The 21,310-nt window shown below is 37.5% G+C and overlaps 1 protein-coding gene across 2 annotated transcripts in view; it reads right to left on the bottom strand.

Annotated features, from left to right (window-relative positions):
- Positions 1 to 287: 287 nt before the first annotated feature.
- Positions 288 to 21,310, bottom strand: part of LOC121739430 (vacuolar protein sorting-associated protein 13B) — a 65,299-nt gene continuing 44,276 nt past the window's right edge. For both annotated transcript variants that reach the window (XM_042131910.1, XM_042131911.1), the window contains 33 exons: positions 20,113 to 20,305; positions 19,422 to 19,606; positions 19,148 to 19,224; positions 18,104 to 18,270; positions 17,468 to 17,583; positions 17,008 to 17,096; positions 16,717 to 16,847; positions 16,201 to 16,358; positions 15,383 to 15,508; positions 14,453 to 14,564; positions 13,879 to 14,055; positions 13,311 to 13,466; positions 12,963 to 13,064; positions 12,732 to 12,823; positions 12,361 to 12,538; positions 11,999 to 12,151; positions 11,029 to 11,182; positions 9,146 to 9,288; positions 8,728 to 8,781; positions 8,452 to 8,488; positions 8,256 to 8,332; positions 8,043 to 8,145; positions 7,230 to 7,384; positions 6,700 to 6,928; positions 6,146 to 6,363; positions 5,383 to 5,518; positions 4,928 to 5,135; positions 4,614 to 4,684; positions 4,204 to 4,388; positions 3,615 to 3,764; positions 3,276 to 3,371; positions 2,681 to 2,755; positions 288 to 1,859 (listed from right to left, as the gene is read on the bottom strand). In XM_042131910.1, the coding sequence (XP_041987844.1) occupies positions 1,686 to 1,859; positions 2,681 to 2,755; positions 3,276 to 3,371; positions 3,615 to 3,764; positions 4,204 to 4,388; positions 4,614 to 4,684; positions 4,928 to 5,135; positions 5,383 to 5,518; positions 6,146 to 6,363; positions 6,700 to 6,928; positions 7,230 to 7,384; positions 8,043 to 8,145; positions 8,256 to 8,332; positions 8,452 to 8,488; positions 8,728 to 8,781; positions 9,146 to 9,288; positions 11,029 to 11,182; positions 11,999 to 12,151; positions 12,361 to 12,538; positions 12,732 to 12,823; positions 12,963 to 13,064; positions 13,311 to 13,466; positions 13,879 to 14,055; positions 14,453 to 14,564; positions 15,383 to 15,508; positions 16,201 to 16,358; positions 16,717 to 16,847; positions 17,008 to 17,096; positions 17,468 to 17,583; positions 18,104 to 18,270; positions 19,148 to 19,224; positions 19,422 to 19,606; positions 20,113 to 20,305 (4,477 nt within the window). In that variant the 3' untranslated portion in view covers positions 288 to 1,685. The remainder of the gene's footprint in view (positions 1,860 to 2,680; positions 2,756 to 3,275; positions 3,372 to 3,614; positions 3,765 to 4,203; positions 4,389 to 4,613; positions 4,685 to 4,927; positions 5,136 to 5,382; positions 5,519 to 6,145; positions 6,364 to 6,699; positions 6,929 to 7,229; positions 7,385 to 8,042; positions 8,146 to 8,255; positions 8,333 to 8,451; positions 8,489 to 8,727; positions 8,782 to 9,145; positions 9,289 to 11,028; positions 11,183 to 11,998; positions 12,152 to 12,360; positions 12,539 to 12,731; positions 12,824 to 12,962; positions 13,065 to 13,310; positions 13,467 to 13,878; positions 14,056 to 14,452; positions 14,565 to 15,382; positions 15,509 to 16,200; positions 16,359 to 16,716; positions 16,848 to 17,007; positions 17,097 to 17,467; positions 17,584 to 18,103; positions 18,271 to 19,147; positions 19,225 to 19,421; positions 19,607 to 20,112; positions 20,306 to 21,310) is intronic.

Genomic DNA, 21,310 nt, shown 5'->3' with positions numbered 1-21,310 from the left:
ATATTATAGACCACTAGACGTTCCACGCGGCTCCGCCTGCGTAAATGAGTTAATTCGCGGAAACCGTACCGTTTTTCCGCAATAAAGTATTCTATTCTATGCCCTTCCCTGAGGCTTCGTTTACGTCGGTTCTACTCAAAAGAATAATAATTTTTTCAAGATTTTTTACGAATTAAAAATCCTCATTAGAATGTCTTAACTAAGCATTAGATATTAAAATGATTATCCGTTCAAATTACAAAAAAAAATAAAAAAATTTTAATTTACCATAAAACGAATATTTACATTGTTTACCTCGTACACAAGTTAAGAGCAATATCAAAAAACTTATTACACATACCTACTTACATCAGAGATATACAAATATTTTGAACACAGGTGTGAAGTTAGTACGTCAAGTAGCTAACTTCACATTGAAAATACTCAATTCTCTTGGATGACTTAATTTTGAAGCCAAATATATTTAAAACAAGCTATTTATTGTCTTTTAAATAACCAAAGGTATTTTACTTATCCAAGTGAAAATAACTAATTATTAATTTTTACAGTAATAATAAGTCTTGAGTGACCAAATACAGTATTAAAATTTCGATATGCATAATGTAATTTTGTGGTAACCTAGCGTACTAAATGAGAGCGGGCGCTAAAGGTGGCTTTCCGATCCTCGCGAAACGCGACCGCCACTGACAGAAATTAAAATTAATACCTCTAAGACCATGGCTTATTGTCTACCAATAGGTCAAGCATTGTTTAATATTACTGACATAAATAAATCAAAATAGTATTATTTATAGGCCATGTCATAAAGTGGCATTTTGTTAGAATTGTTGTCGGTTACAGTCGCGTGAAGCGAGGATCGCACAGCCATCTTTAAGTGCCAATGATAATATTTTTATTGAAAAAAAATCTACAGTCATAGAAACTAACCAGGAAAATATCATAAAGGAATGCAAGAATTATTATTGTAATCACTTAAAACAATCTTAAAAGATATTTTCTTCTTGACTCTTTCTGTCCTCACAAATATGATGCAGCTATTTGACAAAGACAGAACGAATTCCCGTTCGCTCAACATAATTTACTGAAACATACATATGACCACAATTTAATCTAATTTCTATTTTCAGCAGGAAAAATAATAGTTGCAGAAAATCATGAACATGGTTTTACTGTCCACTTTTCGTGAACACTTTGGCCAAAACATACTCTAACGAATACGCCATAATCGCGGAAATATACGATGCGTCATGCGACGCAGAGTTGTGGATTGACTCTTATAGTAGCAATAATTGTGAGTTGTGACTTGTGACGCGCCATTAGCCGTTATCAGCGTTAGTACTTTCGTTTCAGTGACCTATTTTGATTCCAGTGTTTGATATAAGGGACTCCATCGCTAACCACGCCACTGAATTATATGTGCAAGAACTAAGAATTGTAACTTTAACACTTATAGTTAATCAGGGTAAGTTCGGACACAGGGTAAGTCCGGATAATTTAACTTATCATTAAATTAGTCAGTGTTTTTTTTTGCCTGGCGCTACGGGCATATACCATATACTGCACTGCAACCGCAAACTGTACCGTACCGTAAATGTAGTTTAATTTAGCGTTAATTTGAATTATCCGGACTTGCCCTGGGCGACATGAGCGAAAAGTGTGAACAAACTTTAACAATTGCTACTGACTTATATGAGCGAGAAGTGTGACGCGCTGTTGCTGTGTATCGCAGCCGATAGTACCGCGTGTAGGGCGTGGGATTGTCCTGTACCTGGTACCAATGGTAGTACCCTCGCTTCGGTGACATTGGAACCTTCGGCGCCAGTGTAGCGGGCGACGCGAGCCATCGCCGCTGCGTTTACCTGATGACAAAAATGCTTATCATAAGTCCACACTAACATACAAATGCGAAAGTGTGTCTGTCTGTCTGTTACCTCTTCGCGACCAAACCTCTAAACCGATGTTGCTGAAATTTGGCATAGAGATACTTCTCCTTCCCCTGGTCTCAGGAAGGGACATAGGATACTTTTCATCCCGGAAAATTATACGTTTCCCCGGCGATAAACGAATTTTGGCGCAACTCAGTTGCAGTCTACATCCTAAATATAAGTAATAAGGTAGGTATGTAAGTTAAATGTAAAGGACATTATTGTTTTCGACAAGAACTACTGAACGAATTTTGATGATATTTTTTGACAAATGTGTTGTGTCGTATTATTGCCACAAGGTAGAGTTAATAATGTAATAAATAAGAAAGAAAAGAGTACGTAAGTACAACCTGTCTGTAGGTATAAATATTATTTAGATACAAAAACTGTGTCACGGTTAAAGTAATTAAAGTTTAACATTCGGGACTCTAAATACATATTTTGTGTATGAATCCGGTCCTTGAAGGGATTAAAATTATTGTGCCTAAAGGCGAAACCTTACAACCTTTTTGCTGGTTGAATGAATGAATGGATGAAAATACTATAAGAGAAGTTGATTCATAGGGAGATGGTGGACCTACGTAGATTGATCGGGTTATGTCAATCCGAGCCTACAGATCAAAACTAACTTTAAATTGACATAGTCTGACCAAATGACATAGGTCCGTCAACTGCCTGTGAATCAATTTCTTCGATGGTACATTATATTATTCTTGGGTACGTTTAAGTACCTTTATTAGGTCTACATAAAATACCTCATAATCATTTTCTTCGTCCAAATCGTTTTGTGACTCGGATACCTTGGAGCGACGGCGTCGTGTGACGTTTAGCTGTGTAATATTACATCATTAAGCACAAAATAATCATTGCCAAATATAAAATAATAACTAAAAACCCATTTACAATATTAGCCAGTTTTTTATTCTATTTTATCTTTATAGAGAATACATGTCGGTAATGTTAAAATATCGGTCGAATAGAAATAAACACATTAAAAGTAGTTTAACTGACTAATATTACAAATCGTAATTAATGGAATAATAATATTAAAATAAACTTTTAAATCGGTCAAGTCACTCAATGCCTAAAAAAACGAATTACTTATTATAAAAATACCATGACCAAAAACATTTAAACTTTGTTGACACTGATTATAAAAGTTGCAATGTTGCAATAAATAAATATGTTGCATACAAAAAAAAGAAGTTAGAACATTTAAAATTGTCACTTATCATAAAAAACTAATTGCATCATCTGCATAGTAAAAGAGATAATGGACAACATCGATAATAAAAAACTGACTGAACACCGACCAAATAAAATTCTGACTCTGGTCATGAATTGACTGACCTGTATAACGTTGCCATCGTACGGTCCTAAGCTGCATGACCTCATATCCAACATTTCAACCACACGCTCAGTCTCAGGTTCGACTATTACCAAGAACTGTGAAGAAAATAAACTTTTATTTTACTGTCACTTTTAAATTAATACCCAAAGATTGATTGGTACATTCTGTATTCACATTGTGGATGAACTGAATAAATAACTAGAAACTTTAAATGAGAGAAGTAATTGTCTATACTTAAATGTTATTTTGCTAAGTTTCGCTTGCATTTCGTCAAAAAAAATTGTAATTTGACATCAGGAGGCATTTCATAACAATTATTAATAAATATAGAACCTTACCTTATGCGTGACCAACAGCTGCAACAGCGTATCGTTGAGCTGCGCTTCGAAGCCGGCAATGACGGCCAGCTCCGCCAAACGGAACGACCAACGCACGCAGTCGCGACGCCACCTGTCGTCCACGCACGCTGTGATGCGTGCGAAGCGCGGCTAAAAATTGAATAAGATCAATAAAATCGCCATATTAAGTCGATGTAGTTGTAAAATATTTCTTACTACATGATGCCCGCAACTCGGTTGCGCAGAAATTCTTTTATGGCGCGGAGACGTAACATTTTTCCGGAACAAAAGTCCTTTCCCGCTTTACAAAATATTTGATAGAAAATATCTGATTTTTCTCTAAATCGGTTCAGCCATTAGGCCTGAACAGAAACCAAACATACGGACACACTTTCACATTTATAATGTTTGACTGACGATCATGCAGTAACTGCCATGCCCGTAACATAAACGTAAACGTGTTATCAGCCCTCAATTATTATTATTAGTACTATACTAGCTGTAGCCTGTACCTAACCGGGAAAACGTGTGTGTAGTGTAATCTTAAATTCAGTTGGAGGGCTCCAAAAAACTCCACTGCTTAAAATACCTGCGGCACAGGGTCCCAGCCGGTCTGCGCCAATAGTCCCTGGCCAGCGTACGCCACAAGATCAGCCGTGGCGCTTAGCGGTTTAGCGAGCGCGCCGAGTAAACCGCGCCGCAGTCCCGCCGCGCCTGCCGACTCACCCACCGCCACGCCCACTAGTGGGTGGTGTGCGAGACCGCCCACCGCACCTACATCGGAATTCGGATAATGTTGAATGCATGGCTAATTAAAAACATGTATGCATGTTCATTTGGCGACTTAGTCTCTAGCCTAAAATTACAGTTAAATTTTCGTTTGAGATAATACATCTCAAGCTAAAATTCACATTCTACTAAATCCAGATGTTTTAATAGAATGTGACGTTCTGTTGTTTTTGTTTTTAACAAATTAATGAAACGTTCTTTGTGACATACCAAGAATGTTGATAGCGAAGTTTGTTACTCCCGTCACAAGTCCAGCCATAAGGCTTGGCGGTGGTCGTCTCCTGTAACGACAAATATAATTAATATCCAGTTGACATTATAATAATATTAATTTTAATAAATAAGAAACTAAAGCTTATTAAATTTTATTATGAAGATTTTGACTATAGATGTTTACTAAAGCTAAAGAACAGTTTCAGTTATCAGTCACATAAAAGCAAACAATCTGTGTTGTCTAATAAAATAATAATTCAAGTATAAACATTAACTTTAAATCCTACTCCAAATTACATTATAACACTAACCTAGCAGCAGCAGCACGCCTCGCATGCTCCTCATCACCAGCCAACAAGTCGAGATTGCGTGCGAGCGAGCCCGCGCACGCACTGAGCGACTTGAGCAGCGCCGCCGCGGCCGCTGACGCCACGCCCCGTACGCCACCGCTAGCCCCGCCCACTCGCGCCGCTAGAGCACCCGGTGCGCCCAGTAACTCGAGACCACCCACCACCCAACCTAAATAGAGAATACCACATTTATAATACTAAGTAATCACATACGGTTTTACTCGATCGAGCAATCACGTAGAGTAAACCACGGCTCGGGCTTTTGTCCACACATTCAGCATTACTCGACAGTTTTAATCCAAATCGAGTAAAAATTATCATGTGGACCGCAAAACTCGCTTGAGTATGGCTTGAGTAAAGCTGGACGGCGCGTCGAGTAAGTTCGAAGGAAATTATATTTATTTATGTCAACTCACCCGCTCCTAAGATAGCGGCCGACAAGTAGTGTACGGTGAGCGCGTGCGTAAGACGCTCTGGTGACGTCATCATGTCCGTCAACGTGAACGCGCTGAGACGCAGCGGGCTCTGGTCGAGAGCTATATACATGCGTACCTGGAAGATATTATAATAAATGTTACCGATATTCAAAGGTTTCGAAATTAAGGGCCTGTTTCACTACTTCCTGATAAGTGTCGGATAGGATATCCACAACTAATCTGACAGATACTCCATACTCTATCTGTCAGATAAGTTGAGGACAGCCTATCCGGCAGTTATCTGGAAGTTGTGAAACAGGAGCTAAATGTTATCGATATTCAAAGTCTTCGATATTAATTTATGTGAGAAGCCTAAGAAACGAACGTACAAAGCGAAATTAAAATTGCGAGTAAAAAAATACGATTTCTGAGATTCTAAGTAGGAGTTTATTCATTTACTAGTTTAATTGGCTTTCTTCAAAAACAACAACTCTACTCTGTTATAAAACTTTTGAAACCTAAATAAGAAAATGAAGACCTCTTGTGAAGCGTCGTGTAATTTTGGCTATAAGCATGATCTTCGACTTTTATACCTGTCATAAAGGTTAATAATGAATACCACTTTTTTATAAAATAAAGGGGCAATCCAGACCATCAGGTGACCTGATGAAAAGCAACAACATAGACACTCGCAACATTAGAAGACCTGCATGTGCGTTGCCGCTTTATCTGGTTACTTTAGCTGGTTTTATCATAAACTTACCGCAGTATGCAGCGTAAGCGTCAGATCCAACGGATGTATGTGTAGTTTCCTCAACCTTAGTGGATATTGTAGCGATCTTGTCTCCGCTAATATCGCCTGTTCGGCGTTTAGTGACGTCACGGGCACGGCGAGTCGGAACAGGTCGACTGCAGCACTCACGTATGAATCCTCTATGTAGAGAGCTAGTGGACCAACTCGGAGGTCAACTTCGGTTAGTTCTAAAAAAAATTCATGCCTTTACTAACAAATAAGTATATTTTATGTTACTTACATAAACTTTTTCATTTTCTTTTCATTGAAAATGGGAAAGGGTATATTTTTATTGAAAGGGATATCTTGAATTAATGAAAGTTTAAAACTGGTGATCATGTTAGTCTGCTGCGGATAACTTAGAGATGCATGTGCAAAACTTGAAATTATTCGGTATGTCTAATATGCATTTGATGGTAAAATCATGAAAATTAGATTTGATTCCTAGGCAGTTGACGGACCTACGTCATTTGGACGGACTATCTTTCAATTTCAAAATTCTTTACCCTCATTCGCAATCTTACCTGTATAAAACTCATCACAGACACGCCATCTATCGTGACAAATATTAACCAGGAACCGTGCATCTTCATGATGTGAGGACAACTCGTGAAACATGCCCCAGTACGCTGGCCAACTATCGACGTACTGCGACGAGCGAGTGTGAGCAACCACTGCGAAGTCATACTGCTCTGTCTCGTATTGAGCGTTGTCCATCTGAACTTCACATATCGAGAGGGTGGTTCGGATTTTCTGTAAAGTGTAGTTTGTATAGTATAATATATTTTGGATCACCGTAATGTAAACCAAATTGTATAACAATCCATTGCGCTAAAACAAAGAAAGTGTTTCTCAATTGCGGCACTAGGGCGCAATATGCGGCATAATATGCTTAACGTTGAATTTTTCAACTACAGAAACGCAATCAAGCATTACCACACTTATGTTCTGCAACTAAAACACTTTTTGTGTCTTAATATGCCTAGCTTATTTTATGTTACATGGTTGTCCTTTTTTTATCAGATTGTTTTTTGTCTATGATTTTTCCACTCACCCGTCCATCACACTTCACAACCACGGCTGCTCTCTGCAGATGTAACGCCAATAAAGGCGGTGAGTCTTGAGCAGCGGCGACAAGCAACACAATACTACCGAAAACGCACCGCGCGCGCTCGCTCTCAGGCCATATCTGACTTATGTTTGATATGTCTGGAAAAAATTAAATTAGGACATGACTTGAAAAAACATAAATTTTAAACAATAAACTTGTAACTGTATTTAATTGGGACACTACTGAGTTTGAAAACATGATATGAGAATAGTTTACATACTTGATATAATGTGAAACATACACAACTCCAAAACTGTAATTTAATAAATTTATTTGGACTTTTCTGAAGTATGCATACTTTTTTAAATCTAAAAGTAATTTGATACGTTAAAAATAACAACTTTAAAATTAGTAACAACTAGACCTTTAGACACAATACTTGGTTCCTCAGAGGACATATTACGAGTGATTGTTTCGTTTTGATTCTTGATCAAAGCATCCGCTAAAATCAAATTCATTTTATAGACACTTTAATACTGTTAATAAAATAACCATTTTAAAATTTGAAAAAAAAAATCAAGAAATGGTTGTTTTTCCATGTATACTTACTTACATACTAATAGTTATTGATAAAAATAAATCAATATAGTCTGCCAAGAAAGTGAAGAAATTAAAAAGTGGCAACAGCCAACATCGTAGTGTCATCCCTTTTTTCTTAGATTGATTTTAAAGGGATGACACTACGATGCTGCCACTTTTTAATTTCTTCACTTTCTTGACAGGCTAAAAAAGATTATATTAACTTATCTATCTTACCTTTAATATCCTCCCGAACCATACCCGAAAGCTTCATCAGAGAGGAATCATCCATATCATTTATAGCAAGCGCTTCGTTGTACTCATTTCTCTGTGTTTGTGTCTGTAAATTGACAATACAAAAATATAGTTATAACGTCTTATAATCGATTAAAAAAATAAAACCTCGGTAACGAAACTTTTAGAATTTATAAATAGAAATCAAAAGATTACCGCTTGTGAATCTATTTCTACTGTGTTTTCATAACTTGTTTCTGTTAGTTGCCGTAATTTAGTGGAATTATCTGTGCCTGAAACAATATAACATAATATAGGTTGTAGGTTTTTCTGTAATATTATTATAAAAGATAAGATGAGCAAACACTTTTAGTGACAATAGGGTATTAAAATAATATTGAGCTTTACTCACGTTTGTTGTTAGAGAAATAAGGTCCCTTATCATGAATCTGAAAACAAATTACAGATTATAACAACTAAACTAATTGAATAAAATATTAACGACCAAACAATTGAATTTTTAAATGTTTATATTCTATTATTAACAGGAGTACGGTAATGGACACCAAATACTGGACGCTGGACTGGATTGGTCACGTTAACAGTGATACAGTCAAGGTCCAGGGAATCCAGTGATACTGGCTCCCTCTACTGTACCAATATAAATAAATACTTAAATAAAACCTACCGTTGCAAAAGGTCCCGTAAGCCGACGTCTTATATCACTTGCCGATATATCATACTGAAAATAGATAAAGGTTTCAGTTACCAAATAAATAAATAACCCATTGTAAAGAAACGTTTCTCAATCGTTTAATTATTATTAGATCAATCTAGGCTTAAAGTGTATAAAGTCACCTCACGAAAATTAATCGAAGTTTTTAAAATATCTAATGAGGTGGTAAAAGAAATGAAACCGAAATTATCATCACAAGGGCCGCTCCTATTCATTCATGTCAAAGAAATTTGCGTAGCATGAAGTGTGAGAATTGTCACGCATATCTTTATTATATTATTTTAAAGCAAAGCTTTCAAAATAATATTTATAATATAAGATGAACTTCGTAATAAAATGGTTTACAGAACTGACGAAAAATAATAATTACCGTATCGACATCTTGCAGTTCAAACGCCGTTGAATGCGGATTAGTCCGCACACACACTTTGATAGTAGTTGCGTTGGGCAACTGCAGCAGTTGTTCGCCATCTGCCATCGCGACCGGTTGACACCATACTGGATCTGAATCTCCTGTGGAATATAATTTTTTACCATCTTGTTGCTAGGGACATGATCCCATTGCTATAAACATTTTGGGGTTTTTATGAAAAAACTGCGACTTGGCAGTCCTCAAGTGATGTCAACCTGACTGGCTAAGGAATTCTGCAGCGACCGAAACAGGTGGAAATCTGAAGGCGCAAGGTCAGGACTATACGGCGGATGCATTAACACCTCCCAGCCAAATTCTAGTAATTTTTGCTGAGTGGCTAAAGAATAAAGATGTGTGAGGTGTAGGGTTATCATGGTGAAAAACCAGAACCCTTTTGTTGATTAATTCCGGTCGCTTTCTTTCAACTTCTTGCTTTAATCTCATCAGTTGTTCGCAGTACAGTTCAGAATCGATTGTCCTGCCTGGCTGTAATTTGACCACGATCTTTTTCGCACGTTCTTGTCGTACGTGATCCACTATTGAACATCAAGAGAAGAAGCTCTTCTAAAATGGTTCGGTTTCATTACGTTGTAATAAAGAATCACAAACGAGTACTGCACGGTTTATTAGGTTTCTTTCAATGAGCTCATGAAGCACCCAAATATCGAGCTTTATTGTGTACCCATATTTTTTCAAATACGCCAAAACCGTTTTGTGGTCAATCTCCAGTTCTTCAGCTACATCATAACTACTAATATGCCGATCTTGCTCCACTTTTTAAAAAATGGCATCAGTTTTGTCCGTGACAGGGCAACCAGAGCGACATACATCTTTGATATCATAATTTCTGGATGGAAAACGCTAAAACCATAGCGCTACTCTCACAGATACTGCATTAGGATTTAGGTCCATAAACATCACAAAATTTTTTTCGCAACTTGTGTTGCATTTTTACCTTTTTGTAATAAAATTTTAAAATGTATCGTAATTTCTTCATTAGAATCACTCATTTTAACAATAAGGAAAACAAATGAAAATGTCACATTTACCTAATTTGAATTTGTCTTCTGTAAAATTAAAACTTTTTAATGATACCAAAATCAGCCAGATACAGTTGGTATAGCCCAAGAGATTTTATGACAAATTCATACATATACTATTATAATGCGAAAATACTTTTTCCGCAACCTATTATGTTACTGTAGTTTATTATGAGGTTTAATAATGTGAGTAATGAGTATACTAAAAATATTAAATCAAAATAGGGTAATATATGTTGAAGCAAACGAATTAACTATTGACTTTCCCAGAACGTATAATATGTTACGCCATTAAGTGATAAGTACCTGGATGACCAATTAGTTGCTAACAAAATAGTATTATTATTTGCCAATAGATGTCAGGAAGAGTCATATTTTTCAGTTTATCGATTATCGATAAAACACGAATAAGAGATGATATATATATATATATATATATATATATATATATATATATATATATATATATATATATATATATATATATATATATATATATATATATATATCATCTCTTATTATATATATATACAAGAATTGCTCGTTTAAAGATATAAGATTATTACGCGTACGAGAAAGCATCTAACGTACACTTCAAGATAAGTACTAATCTGAGTAGTTTTGTATCGTCCGTTACTTCAGGCGTAGTAGTAACGATTTGACGAGATTTTATAGGCTACCGAGACGTCCTAGTGAAGTAAAGTGTTCTTATTTAATCGATAAAAAATAAATAATATTTTTTTCTGAGTTTACGTGTTGATCTATCATCGGTTAGATTTATATTCAACTGATTTAACTTACCCATAGCTCTTGCGACAGTTAGGAACGGTATACTCGGTATCGGCACGTTCGGAGTGGGCGGGTACCGGGCGTTCCAAGATGGCGTCGTGTAGTACGCGTACGAGCACGCATCGAGCGTACACCACCAACGTGCGCCTGCGCAGTCTTCTGCTGCCTGTTTGTAATTAGCGATTTGAAATATAAATGTAAAATTAACGCGATAGGAAATAGAAAAAACGATAGAAATAAATGAAGTTTGTACTTGTAACATAATTTCTATATTATAATCTATTTCATAGGCGGGGAATGTATGTATAAATATGATGATAAGATTGGCTATTCTTGATTTGTGCTAGGAGCCTTTATTTTTGTCAACATATTGTATTTTTTCGAAGATATTATTAATTTCACTTTTCGCGATATTTTATGATTACGCAAGTTTTTGCTAATAACCTGATTATTGATTTACATAAACTGACATTTATTTATAATATATGTATTGATACAAAATGATATGCGGTTATAAAATACTATACGTGGGAGAGCCATGCTTCGGCACGAATGGGCCGGCTCGACCGGATAAATACGACGTTCTCACAGAAAACCGGCGTGAAACAGCGCTTGCGCTGTGTTTCGCCGAGTGAGTGAGTTTACCGGAGGCCCAATCCCCTAACCCCTACCCTATTCCCTTCTCTACCCTCAACTATTCCCTTCCCTTCCCTTCCCTACCCTCCCCTATTACCCTATTCCCTCTTAAAAGGTCGGCAACGCACTTGCAGCTCTTCGGATGCTGCGAGTGTCCATGGGCGATGGAAGTTGCTTTCCATCAGGTGACCCGTTTGTTCGTTTGCCCCCTTATTTCATAAAAAAAAAGACTTCACGGGATATAATAAATAACATTACAAAGGAAAAATAAATAAAGAGAGCTACATAACTCGAAAAATATAACCCTGCTTTTAACGGGTAACATAAGAAATGAAAGTCGCATTACCTTGACTTGGCCCGGTTCATCTGTATCTAACGGTTGCGCCACGTGTACAGAGTATTTGGTAAAGTTGTGTATGAAGTATTGGGGGGAGTCATCTTTAGCTATTGTGATGATCCAACGTCCCTCGTGATACACCTGAGTTATTGTCAGCGGTATCTGTGAAAACGACACGATTCAATACAAGGAAACTGCACAATATTACGACAAATACATTTAACATAACTGGAAATGAGAACATTTTCAATTCTGAAATATGAGAACAGAACAAAAAAGAGCAAAAGATAAATCTCTTAATCAGCGAGTAAACTGTTCTGAGATTAAAGTTTTTTTCGCAAGGAATACCGCTAGACGTTTTAAGCACTTACCGATTTCCTATCACCATCAATTACAGCCAGCGCCCTTCGGAACGGCGGCAGGCCTAGCCTGACAGGGGCGGGTTCACTCTCGCAGAGGCCCACACACAGGTACGGACGCAATTCATGCGCGTGGCCCCCTCGCCAGCGACCGTGCACCCAAAACCGACCTAAAGGTGTACCGTGTACGCTGAAAGTAAGATGAATAGGATTTATCTTTCAGGACTGTCCTCTTTCAATCAAGATTTATTTAATGATTGATTCGCATTTTAAAGTTTTGTAAGTTCGTTATTATCGTACTTACATGTTTTAGGTTAGGTTAGGTTATTTTCAATCTGTTTTATTTACAGCAAAAGAAAAGAAAAAAAAACTTATTTAAATACCTATCTGGCATCGAAGGTTCAATGACCTTATACCGCTTTGGTCGCAATAACGAGCTTCCTTCGATTTCTTCTGGCACTGCTATTGCTGCAATCTACAAGAAATTGATTTTGATTCAAGCACGCATTTAACGTACACTACAAGCGTACGGGGCGCATTTCTTTACTGTTACGTTTGTAATTATCAACACCAATTTATAACAATAAACTAATTAACATAAATGTATCACTTACCAATATCTCAGTGTCGAGTCTATTGATCAGCACGTATGAGGATGTAATACCGAGCACGTTTATTTCTTCCTTTATCTCGTAATACATCGTTAGTAGCGCCACCTACCAAAGCTTTTAATTAGTATTTATTTAAGTCATAACTCATAATAAATTGTAGGTATGCTCATGAGCTCTATTTATATTTATGGTATTACATGTTTTCCAAGATATTATGACATAATATGCCACTCAGATACCTACGTACACACATTTATGTCACATTTAAATTAATATTTTAATTTCGTTGGCATTCAGAGCAAAAATACGCATATAAGCACTATATACGCACAATACGCACTACATACGCACCTTCTGTCCGCAATGCACGGCAAAGTGGGCAGGGCGATCTAGCGCAACATGTCCGGGAGGCGGGGCGCCGTATCGCCCCGGATCCTCTTGATACATCTGTAGCTGCCCACTCACGAACGTCTCGCGACCCACCTCTACTGACATGAAGTATGGTTTCTGGAATAAGGATAAGTCTTAGAAAGGTATAGTAAACTTAAAATGTTAGTACTTACCAAAAATTAATAAAAAAAATAATTCAAATGTTAGTAACTACAAAAATAAACGGTAGTGAATTATGTTATGTAAGTGGTAGCAACGTGAATGTAGGCACAAGGCTTCAATACAGAAACTCTTGCTGAAAGTAAGTACTAAGGCTTACAAATTGTTTCTCGTGTAATTTAACAAGGAACGATGAACCAGTATAATTTTTTAAACATTTATACAGAAAAAAGCATAGTGTGTGCGCCGATTCAACGGTCTAGTAAGAAGATTAATTTACTATATCTAGTTTATCCACCATACTTTTAACATTTATTTTTGTCTATAGCGAACTTATCTTGAATCCTGATATCATATTAAATCAAATTACCTGCAACACAGAACTTGGTAGCGATACTGCAACGCCGGGTTCAAGTTTACACAGCGGCGCAGCGTCATGCGCCCGCAACGTTAACGTTATGGGTGACGCGTTCGCGAGCAACACGAGCGGGCACAGCTGCACTTCGAGCGAACAGCCCCCGCCTATACGTATTGGTACGTAGCGGACCTGGGTGAAAAAATGCAATTTTCTTTTTTAACGTTTAAAGTTGAAGGTCAAATATCGTATATAATATACGTCTTGAACTGCCAAAAAGCGACCCACATAATATTATCTCATTCGTCAAATGTGCGAAATGCGTTATGTTGCAATATGTGTCGCTTTTTGAAGCATCGCAGTATAAAGTGCCATAACTGTGGCTGAATTGAGTGTTTTGCCATCACGTCAGTTTTCAAGTAATGCAACAACAAAATCGGTTCATTCGCTTGAGAGCTACTATGGCACATATAAACACACATACAGACAAAAAACTACCAGATGGAATAAAACTATTTTAACTCGATATAACACTTTATACCCAATGTTCTTCTTTATACGTGTTTAGCATTTTAAAAAGTCAACTTACAGCTACGTCACACCGCGGTTGCAGCAATGCGGATTCCCACTCGTGCGGCCAATGTTTCGTCACCGTCGAATACGGCCACATCGAGTGCGCTCGCTCGCTTGATCTGGCTAACCTGAAAAACATTATTTTGTAAAGGTAAAGCAGTAACTACTTTTTGAGCTAAAGTCAGGTAAGTTCGTGCCGGGCTCAGGTGTGAAAGATTCTGTAATCCTCCTTATTGGATTCGACCAAATTGGAGTAAAATTTTACTCGAGTATAACTGTCTCCTAATCTAAGAGTAAGCTGGTTTTGCGTTTTTCCAACTTCTAATCCAAGAATGAGGTTATTACACGGGAGTGAATATTTACACGGGCTATTTTGGTGGAGTAAATATTAAACTGAGAATAGTTGCACAACAGGGTTCAACTGTCACGGTCGGTGTCATTGTGAACTATAATTGACATTTTATTTCATACTCTTTGAGTAACTTGGTAAAATGCAAACGATAATACCCTAGAGTAAATTAAAGGAGTAAAATTATTATTCTCATGATAGTTATACTCGTGTAACTTCAAGTTTGGTCGAATCGGGCCTTAAACTTCTAAAATAATGAAGATTAAGGCCGCGTTTCCACTGACGCAGAGCGGAGCGGAGAGGAGCTTAGCGGTGCCGAATTGACCAAACGTGCTGTTCCAGCGGAATGACAGCGAAGCGGAGCGAAGATTTCGAGCATGGTGATTGGTGAATTCGGCACCGCTAAGCTCCTTTCCGCTCCGCTCCGCGTCAGTGGAAACGCGGCCTAAAGTAGCCGTAAACATTTTTAAAAAGTTCATCAGATTACAATATTTAGAGTTAGCCTATCTTTTGAAAGGTACGCCTTAATTAGAACGAAATAAAAATACATGACGTACGTACGTTATTTACTGAACAAAATATTTCTTAAATATTTACCAGTCGTGTAAAGCTTGTACGATGTTTTCTATACACGACGTCGGCGTAGGTTTGTCAAATACCGAGGTATCCGTGACACCGTAGTGCAGTTGTATCGCTTCTGGTGTTATTGGTGAATCGAAGTCCCTGTTGAGGAAAAAAGAAAGTAGAAATAAAGTAAGTATATAGCGCTTATCAATATAATTTTATTGGAAGAGAGAAAGAGAGAGGAGAAGAGAACCACGCGAGCTGCCGCAATCGTCTGCTTTGTTGCCAGGTCGTGTCGAGGTGTATGATGGCGCCCCGCCCCACCACCATCTGCGACGTTGCCAGCTCTCGCGACTGGTCTAACCACGGAATATATAACACTACAGGAAAGGGCATATGGGCGTGGCCCGCGTGCCATAGTTATGTCCAGCTGGACATAACTTAACTCGCACGCAAAAGGAAATTCGTGAGTACGGATTTAAACCTTACGTTAGTTGACGTAAGGTGTAAAATTGCGTACAATTTCAAGTCTTATCATATTTAGCTCTCAAGCGCCATCTAGCGTTGAATAACTGAACTCGGTAGTCAGAGCCGGTATTGCTAAATTTAAATTCTTCTTTATATCAAAAGGATTAGGGTTGTTTTTACGACATTGTATTTAAAAAAGAAATCTCTTTGTGATTGGTTATTTCTTTCGTGTGCGTAATGTTACTGTGTGAGTTTGGCGACAGCAGTTTCAATGAAACTTACTTGCTATGCCCCTTCCTTTAGTGTTATATATTCCGTGGGTCTAATTATCTCCTGTGATCAAGCTATATAGTTCTATTTCTGTTTATCGTTGTTGTACTTACTTATACTGCAACGTGAGCACGTGATGTGCGGACGTAGTGCCGGGCGTGTCGAGGTGTATGATGGCGCCCCGCCCCGCCACCGTCTGTGACGTCGCCGGTACTCGCGACTGGCCAACTGGCAGCTCTTGTGATATACCCGACTCCGTTGTTATTGTTACCTATAACCACATCTTGTGTAGTGTAAAATAATATAGGTAAACCCTTCGTTGAGTGTTGATATGATAATTATGCTGGAACTTGGCTTGAAACGCTACCGCGTGTCTAGATCTGAATGCTGAATGTGTCGTCAGAAAGACAAGGAATTAGACTACGAAAGGCAAAAGAAGATAATATTTATAACGAATGGACACTGTAGAATATGAAAATGTAGAATTATGTATCTTATCTTAGTTACGACTAACGATTACGAGCAATTGTAATTCTATTATCAGTAAAGTGAAAATTCTCAAAATTAATAAGATACGGACTACAAAAGTAACTACTTAAGAATAGTAACATTCATATTATGATAGTTACCTCAGCATCAAGAGGCAAATACGAGCGAAGCACGTAAAAAGGCCATATGCACGCAACAATGCGTCCGTCGCTGCGAGCGCGTACGACTCGACACCACACTGACGTATACGCCAACTCACACACATTTGGCACTGAAAATACATTTCATTGAAAAAGGAAGAAAAAAAAATACTAAGTAAATTATTTGCTTTCAATTACTTAATTAAATGTATAACCTATTCTTTACAGCTTCCCCGCTGTCATTAAATGTTTTATTTTTACCAGCCTTTTATCTTAAACATTGAGTCTTACCTTTTACAAGCCACGGCACATTCTCTTTACGACATTCCTTGATCGGTATATCACCTGACCAACATGAATCCAGGTAAGAAAATTTCAGCCTAAAACCGGAAAAAATGTCAAATATAAAGCGTATTTGCTAGACATTACTTTGTAATGGTAACGAAACGGTATATTATAATTTATAAATTAATATGTAACTTTAAAGTAAGAACTATTTCTAAGAGCTATTTTCCTATTTTTTATATTATTGTGAAATATATAGGTCTAGGACTAGGATCTCATGGCAAATTTGAATGGGATATTTTCAAAAAATATCCTTGATCATTGTATATTTTATGACATTTGCATGTACTTGCCACTATGAGGAAAAAAGTATCAAAACGTTTTACTCGAATTTCCCCAGTATTTTTTAGTTATTTTTTCTCTTTTTTGCCATCAGATCCTAGAAGACCTATAATAATTTACTTACTTGAGCACTGCTTCACAGTTTTCTGTGCATAAAACGCTCCTGCCGATACTCTCTGCTGGCAGATCTCCCGAGCTGATTGTTGGCCACGCCGTACGATCGGCTGACCTCGTTCGCACCTAATTAAAACATGATAGCTTATTACCCGACTACAGAGAAAAGGGTAATCTCTCTTAATACGAAAAGACTATTGAAATTATAAAGAAACTTTAAAAGAGCGCGCATACTCCACCACTTGCTAAGTTACAAAAATAAGTTTCCTCATGTAATTGCCATTAATTATAAAATAAAATTTTGATTGAGATGTTAGACATAATTTTCTCTCGTGTACCCGTCAGGACCCGAAAAGTTCAACAAAGCCGAATTTTATCATGGCCTTTTTTGAATTTAATAATGCTTTGGTATCAATAATTGTTCTTGTCAGCTGGTGATCAAGCTGCTAAGTAAACTTACACTAGAAGTAAACTTGAAAACAATAATATCTTTACAGACGCCTAAACCAAACGCGGGAGCGGAATCCAAGTCAAGAACCAAACTGATCATTCTGTTAACATCGAATGTAATTGTACCAATTTTAAAGCAAAAATGATTAACGATTGTTTGAGACTTAGCCGCAAGATTACAGAAGCCGATACTTACTTTATACTGCAGATCGTGTCGCAACATGTTGGCCAGCAACAATCTCCCCGACAGATACATGTCCCGTCTCCCGCCAGACTCTTTGACTGTCACGTATAGATATACGCCAGGCGACTTGTCAGACTCTTCTAGCTTCACGCGGCAAGAACCGGCCGTGAAGAGAATACCTGAAGGACAATAAAATAAGATTCCAAGATTGAAAGATGATCATATGAACAGATTTGGATGCAATTTCGTATGTATGCAATATGTATATTGAGTCTCGAGAAAATATTAAGATGGTCTCGGGAAAGTAAAAGATACGATGTACCCGAAAGATCGGTTCGCAATCAATAAGGGAGAACGCAGACGACACACTTTTTGTGTGATCGAGTCTGCGATCTCCCTAAGTGTAAGTACTCACATACGGTTTTGCTCGATCGAGCAATCACGTAGAGTAAAAACCACGGCTCGGGCTTTCGTTCACACATTCAGCATTGCTGGTAGTTTTACTCCAGTTCGAAGGAAATTTACGTGGGAGAGCCATGCTTCGGCACGAATGGGCCGGCTCGACCGGAGAAATACCACGTTCTCACAGAAAACCGGCGTGAAACAGCGCTTCCGCTGTGTTTCGCCGAGTGAGTGAGTTTACCGGAGGCCCAATCCCCTACCCTATTCCCTTTCCTACCCTCCCCTATTCCCTTCCCTTCCTATCCCTACCCTCCCCTATTACCCTATTCCCTCTTCAAAGGCCGGCAACGCACCTGCAGCTCTTCTGATGCTGCGAGTGTCCATGGGCGACGGAAGTTGCTTTCCATCAGGTGACCCGTTTGCTCGTTTTCCCCCTTATTTCATTAAAAAAAAATGCTACGAATAATAAAAACTAAGGAAGAGACTGTGTCAAAAGATTTGTCAAGCCGGCTCTATTCGAGCCTTCAAACTGGCTGGCGAGCCTTTGAACTGTGAGTTTTGCGGTCCACACGGTGGTTTTTGCTCGATTTCGAGTAAAGCTATCGAGCAAAACCGTATGTGAGTACTTAGCATTATAGTGATGTAAATACTTACTCGAAGACCATACGAACTCCGCCGCCGGTCCTATAAGAGAGAACCGCATCTTCCTTGGCTGAGATGGAGTGCGCCACCTAAAAAATTAAACTTTTTGAAATAGCAAGCTCTGTAGATTATATTATATTAACTCTATACATTGTATGCAGTTAATTTTTAATGTCTTATAAGTGGTTATTCGAACAGGGAAGACCGTAAAGAAAGATACCTAAGCGACTGAGTATAGTTGATTTTTTGGCTTGCCTAATTTTGATGCTATTTTTTAAATGATTACCTGTAAGCGAGAGTAGTTCCCGATCCCAATGGCACAACCTCATCTGTATCTTGTTGACCGATACGCAGCGGAACCGAGCAAGTGTTATGTATCCAGAGTGCTATGCGGCCCTCCAATGTCTCCACCGACGCCATCTTGTCTACGTCTTCTAATGGCGGGCTTACTTGTGACGTCATCTGTTGGTACTGTTTGAAGAAATTGTGATTTTATGTCACAATATCATTAACGGTATCATTAAAATTTTGGATGTTTCGGCACCGACGTCGGAAACTAAAGAATCTTTACGTGAGAGAGTATTGAAGCATCTTTTTTTCGCGTATACATCTTGATGTTGTAAATAAACATAACGATGTTTATCACTTTATTACCTTTGAATACGAAAAAATATACCACAAATAGTTCAATGTAAAAATGCGAATATTTATTACCTTAAAATAATGCTCAAGGTAATAAATAATGATGATGATGAATGATTTTCGATAAACAATTCATAGAAATGATTTAACACCAAAACAGCAACATACCTTTCTCAATCTTTCGCTTCAATCCTCAGCAAGCGATTTATTTATTTCGGTACGGGGACGTAAACTTTAGTATAACCGGCGCGCACACACTTGCGAGTCATGTGTTAGGCCGCTTGTCGCTAGTTCATGTAAATGATTTTAGCCCCAAGACAGAGACAACAACATACCTTTCTCACTCCTTCGCTCCAATCCTCAGCGAGCGAGAGTAGCGTACGCACTCTCGGTACGTGCACGTACACTTTAGTATCACCGGCGCGCACACGCACTTGAGGGTCATGCGTTAGGACGATTGTTGCTTGAAGCCTGAACTGTTCGACGAATGGTTCCATTGTACCCGTCGCCATGTCTACTACGTCGCTCCTGCAATTTTATACTTTGTTAGTTCGTCTTTACTTTTGATCGGCCACTACCATCTTTAATATTAACCTACTAATAAGTATTAGGCTATTTACTGGGTAGCAAACCTAATCCTTTTTTAATCAAGATACTATCCCCCTTACTAGCGGTAATAAAAAATAATAATTAGCGAATAACAATACAATGTCTGTTTTTTTTGGCAAATTGGACAATAGGCTACTTGACCTCATTTTTTTCTTCATGCTAATAGCTTCATAATCATTCATTATTACAAAAAAAAAACTAATATTTTAATATTTTACACTGTAGAAACCCATAAAAATGTTAATTGAAAAATATGCCTTATAAATGGCGCCGAAAACACTGTCCGCCATAGTGTGACGTCATACGTTTTGTATTTTAAGCTCTCTTTATGGAACATTTTTTATATGCTAAATGTACGCGTCTAAAAGTGCCCAAAAATTATAAAATAATTAAATAAGAAATTAGAAATCATTTGTAATGTTGAAAACTTTTGCAGAAAAGTTTTGGCCATTTCGTTTCCCGTCTACAATAAATGGAGATAATTTATAAAACTGATGTTTTATTTGAATTATTCAAGAAAATATATTTTACAAATCTTTCTAGGCTTATTTTTATTATTTATGTACAAATAAACTTACATATAACGAGCGCGATAAATAAAAGATATTAAATTACGAAAAGAATGACGTCACATCCAATTCGGAAGTACCGCAAAAGCGTTTTCGTCAGTACAAATCCTATTTTCATAAAATCATATTTTGAAATCGACTTTATTTATGAATCATAAGCTTTTATTTGACGCTAAGGGTGAAATATGGTTTCCTAGGCCAAGTTCTACTAGAAATATGTAGTTGTTCAATTAAATTGAATATAGGTCAAGTAGCCTATTCACGTGTCAGACAAAGCTTAAATACTTATAAGCGTAAATATCATTATTAGTATCATTATTATATTGTGGTAGAAATCGTGTAGTTATTTTCATCT

The sequence above is a fragment of the Aricia agestis genome, chromosome Z, assembly GCF_905147365.1.
Source record: "Aricia agestis chromosome Z, ilAriAges1.1, whole genome shotgun sequence".
In the NCBI taxonomy this organism is placed as follows: domain Eukaryota; kingdom Metazoa; phylum Arthropoda; class Insecta; order Lepidoptera; family Lycaenidae; genus Aricia; species Aricia agestis.
Note: the sequence above shows the minus strand (reverse complement) of the source record. Positions and strands in the feature narration are given on the sequence as shown.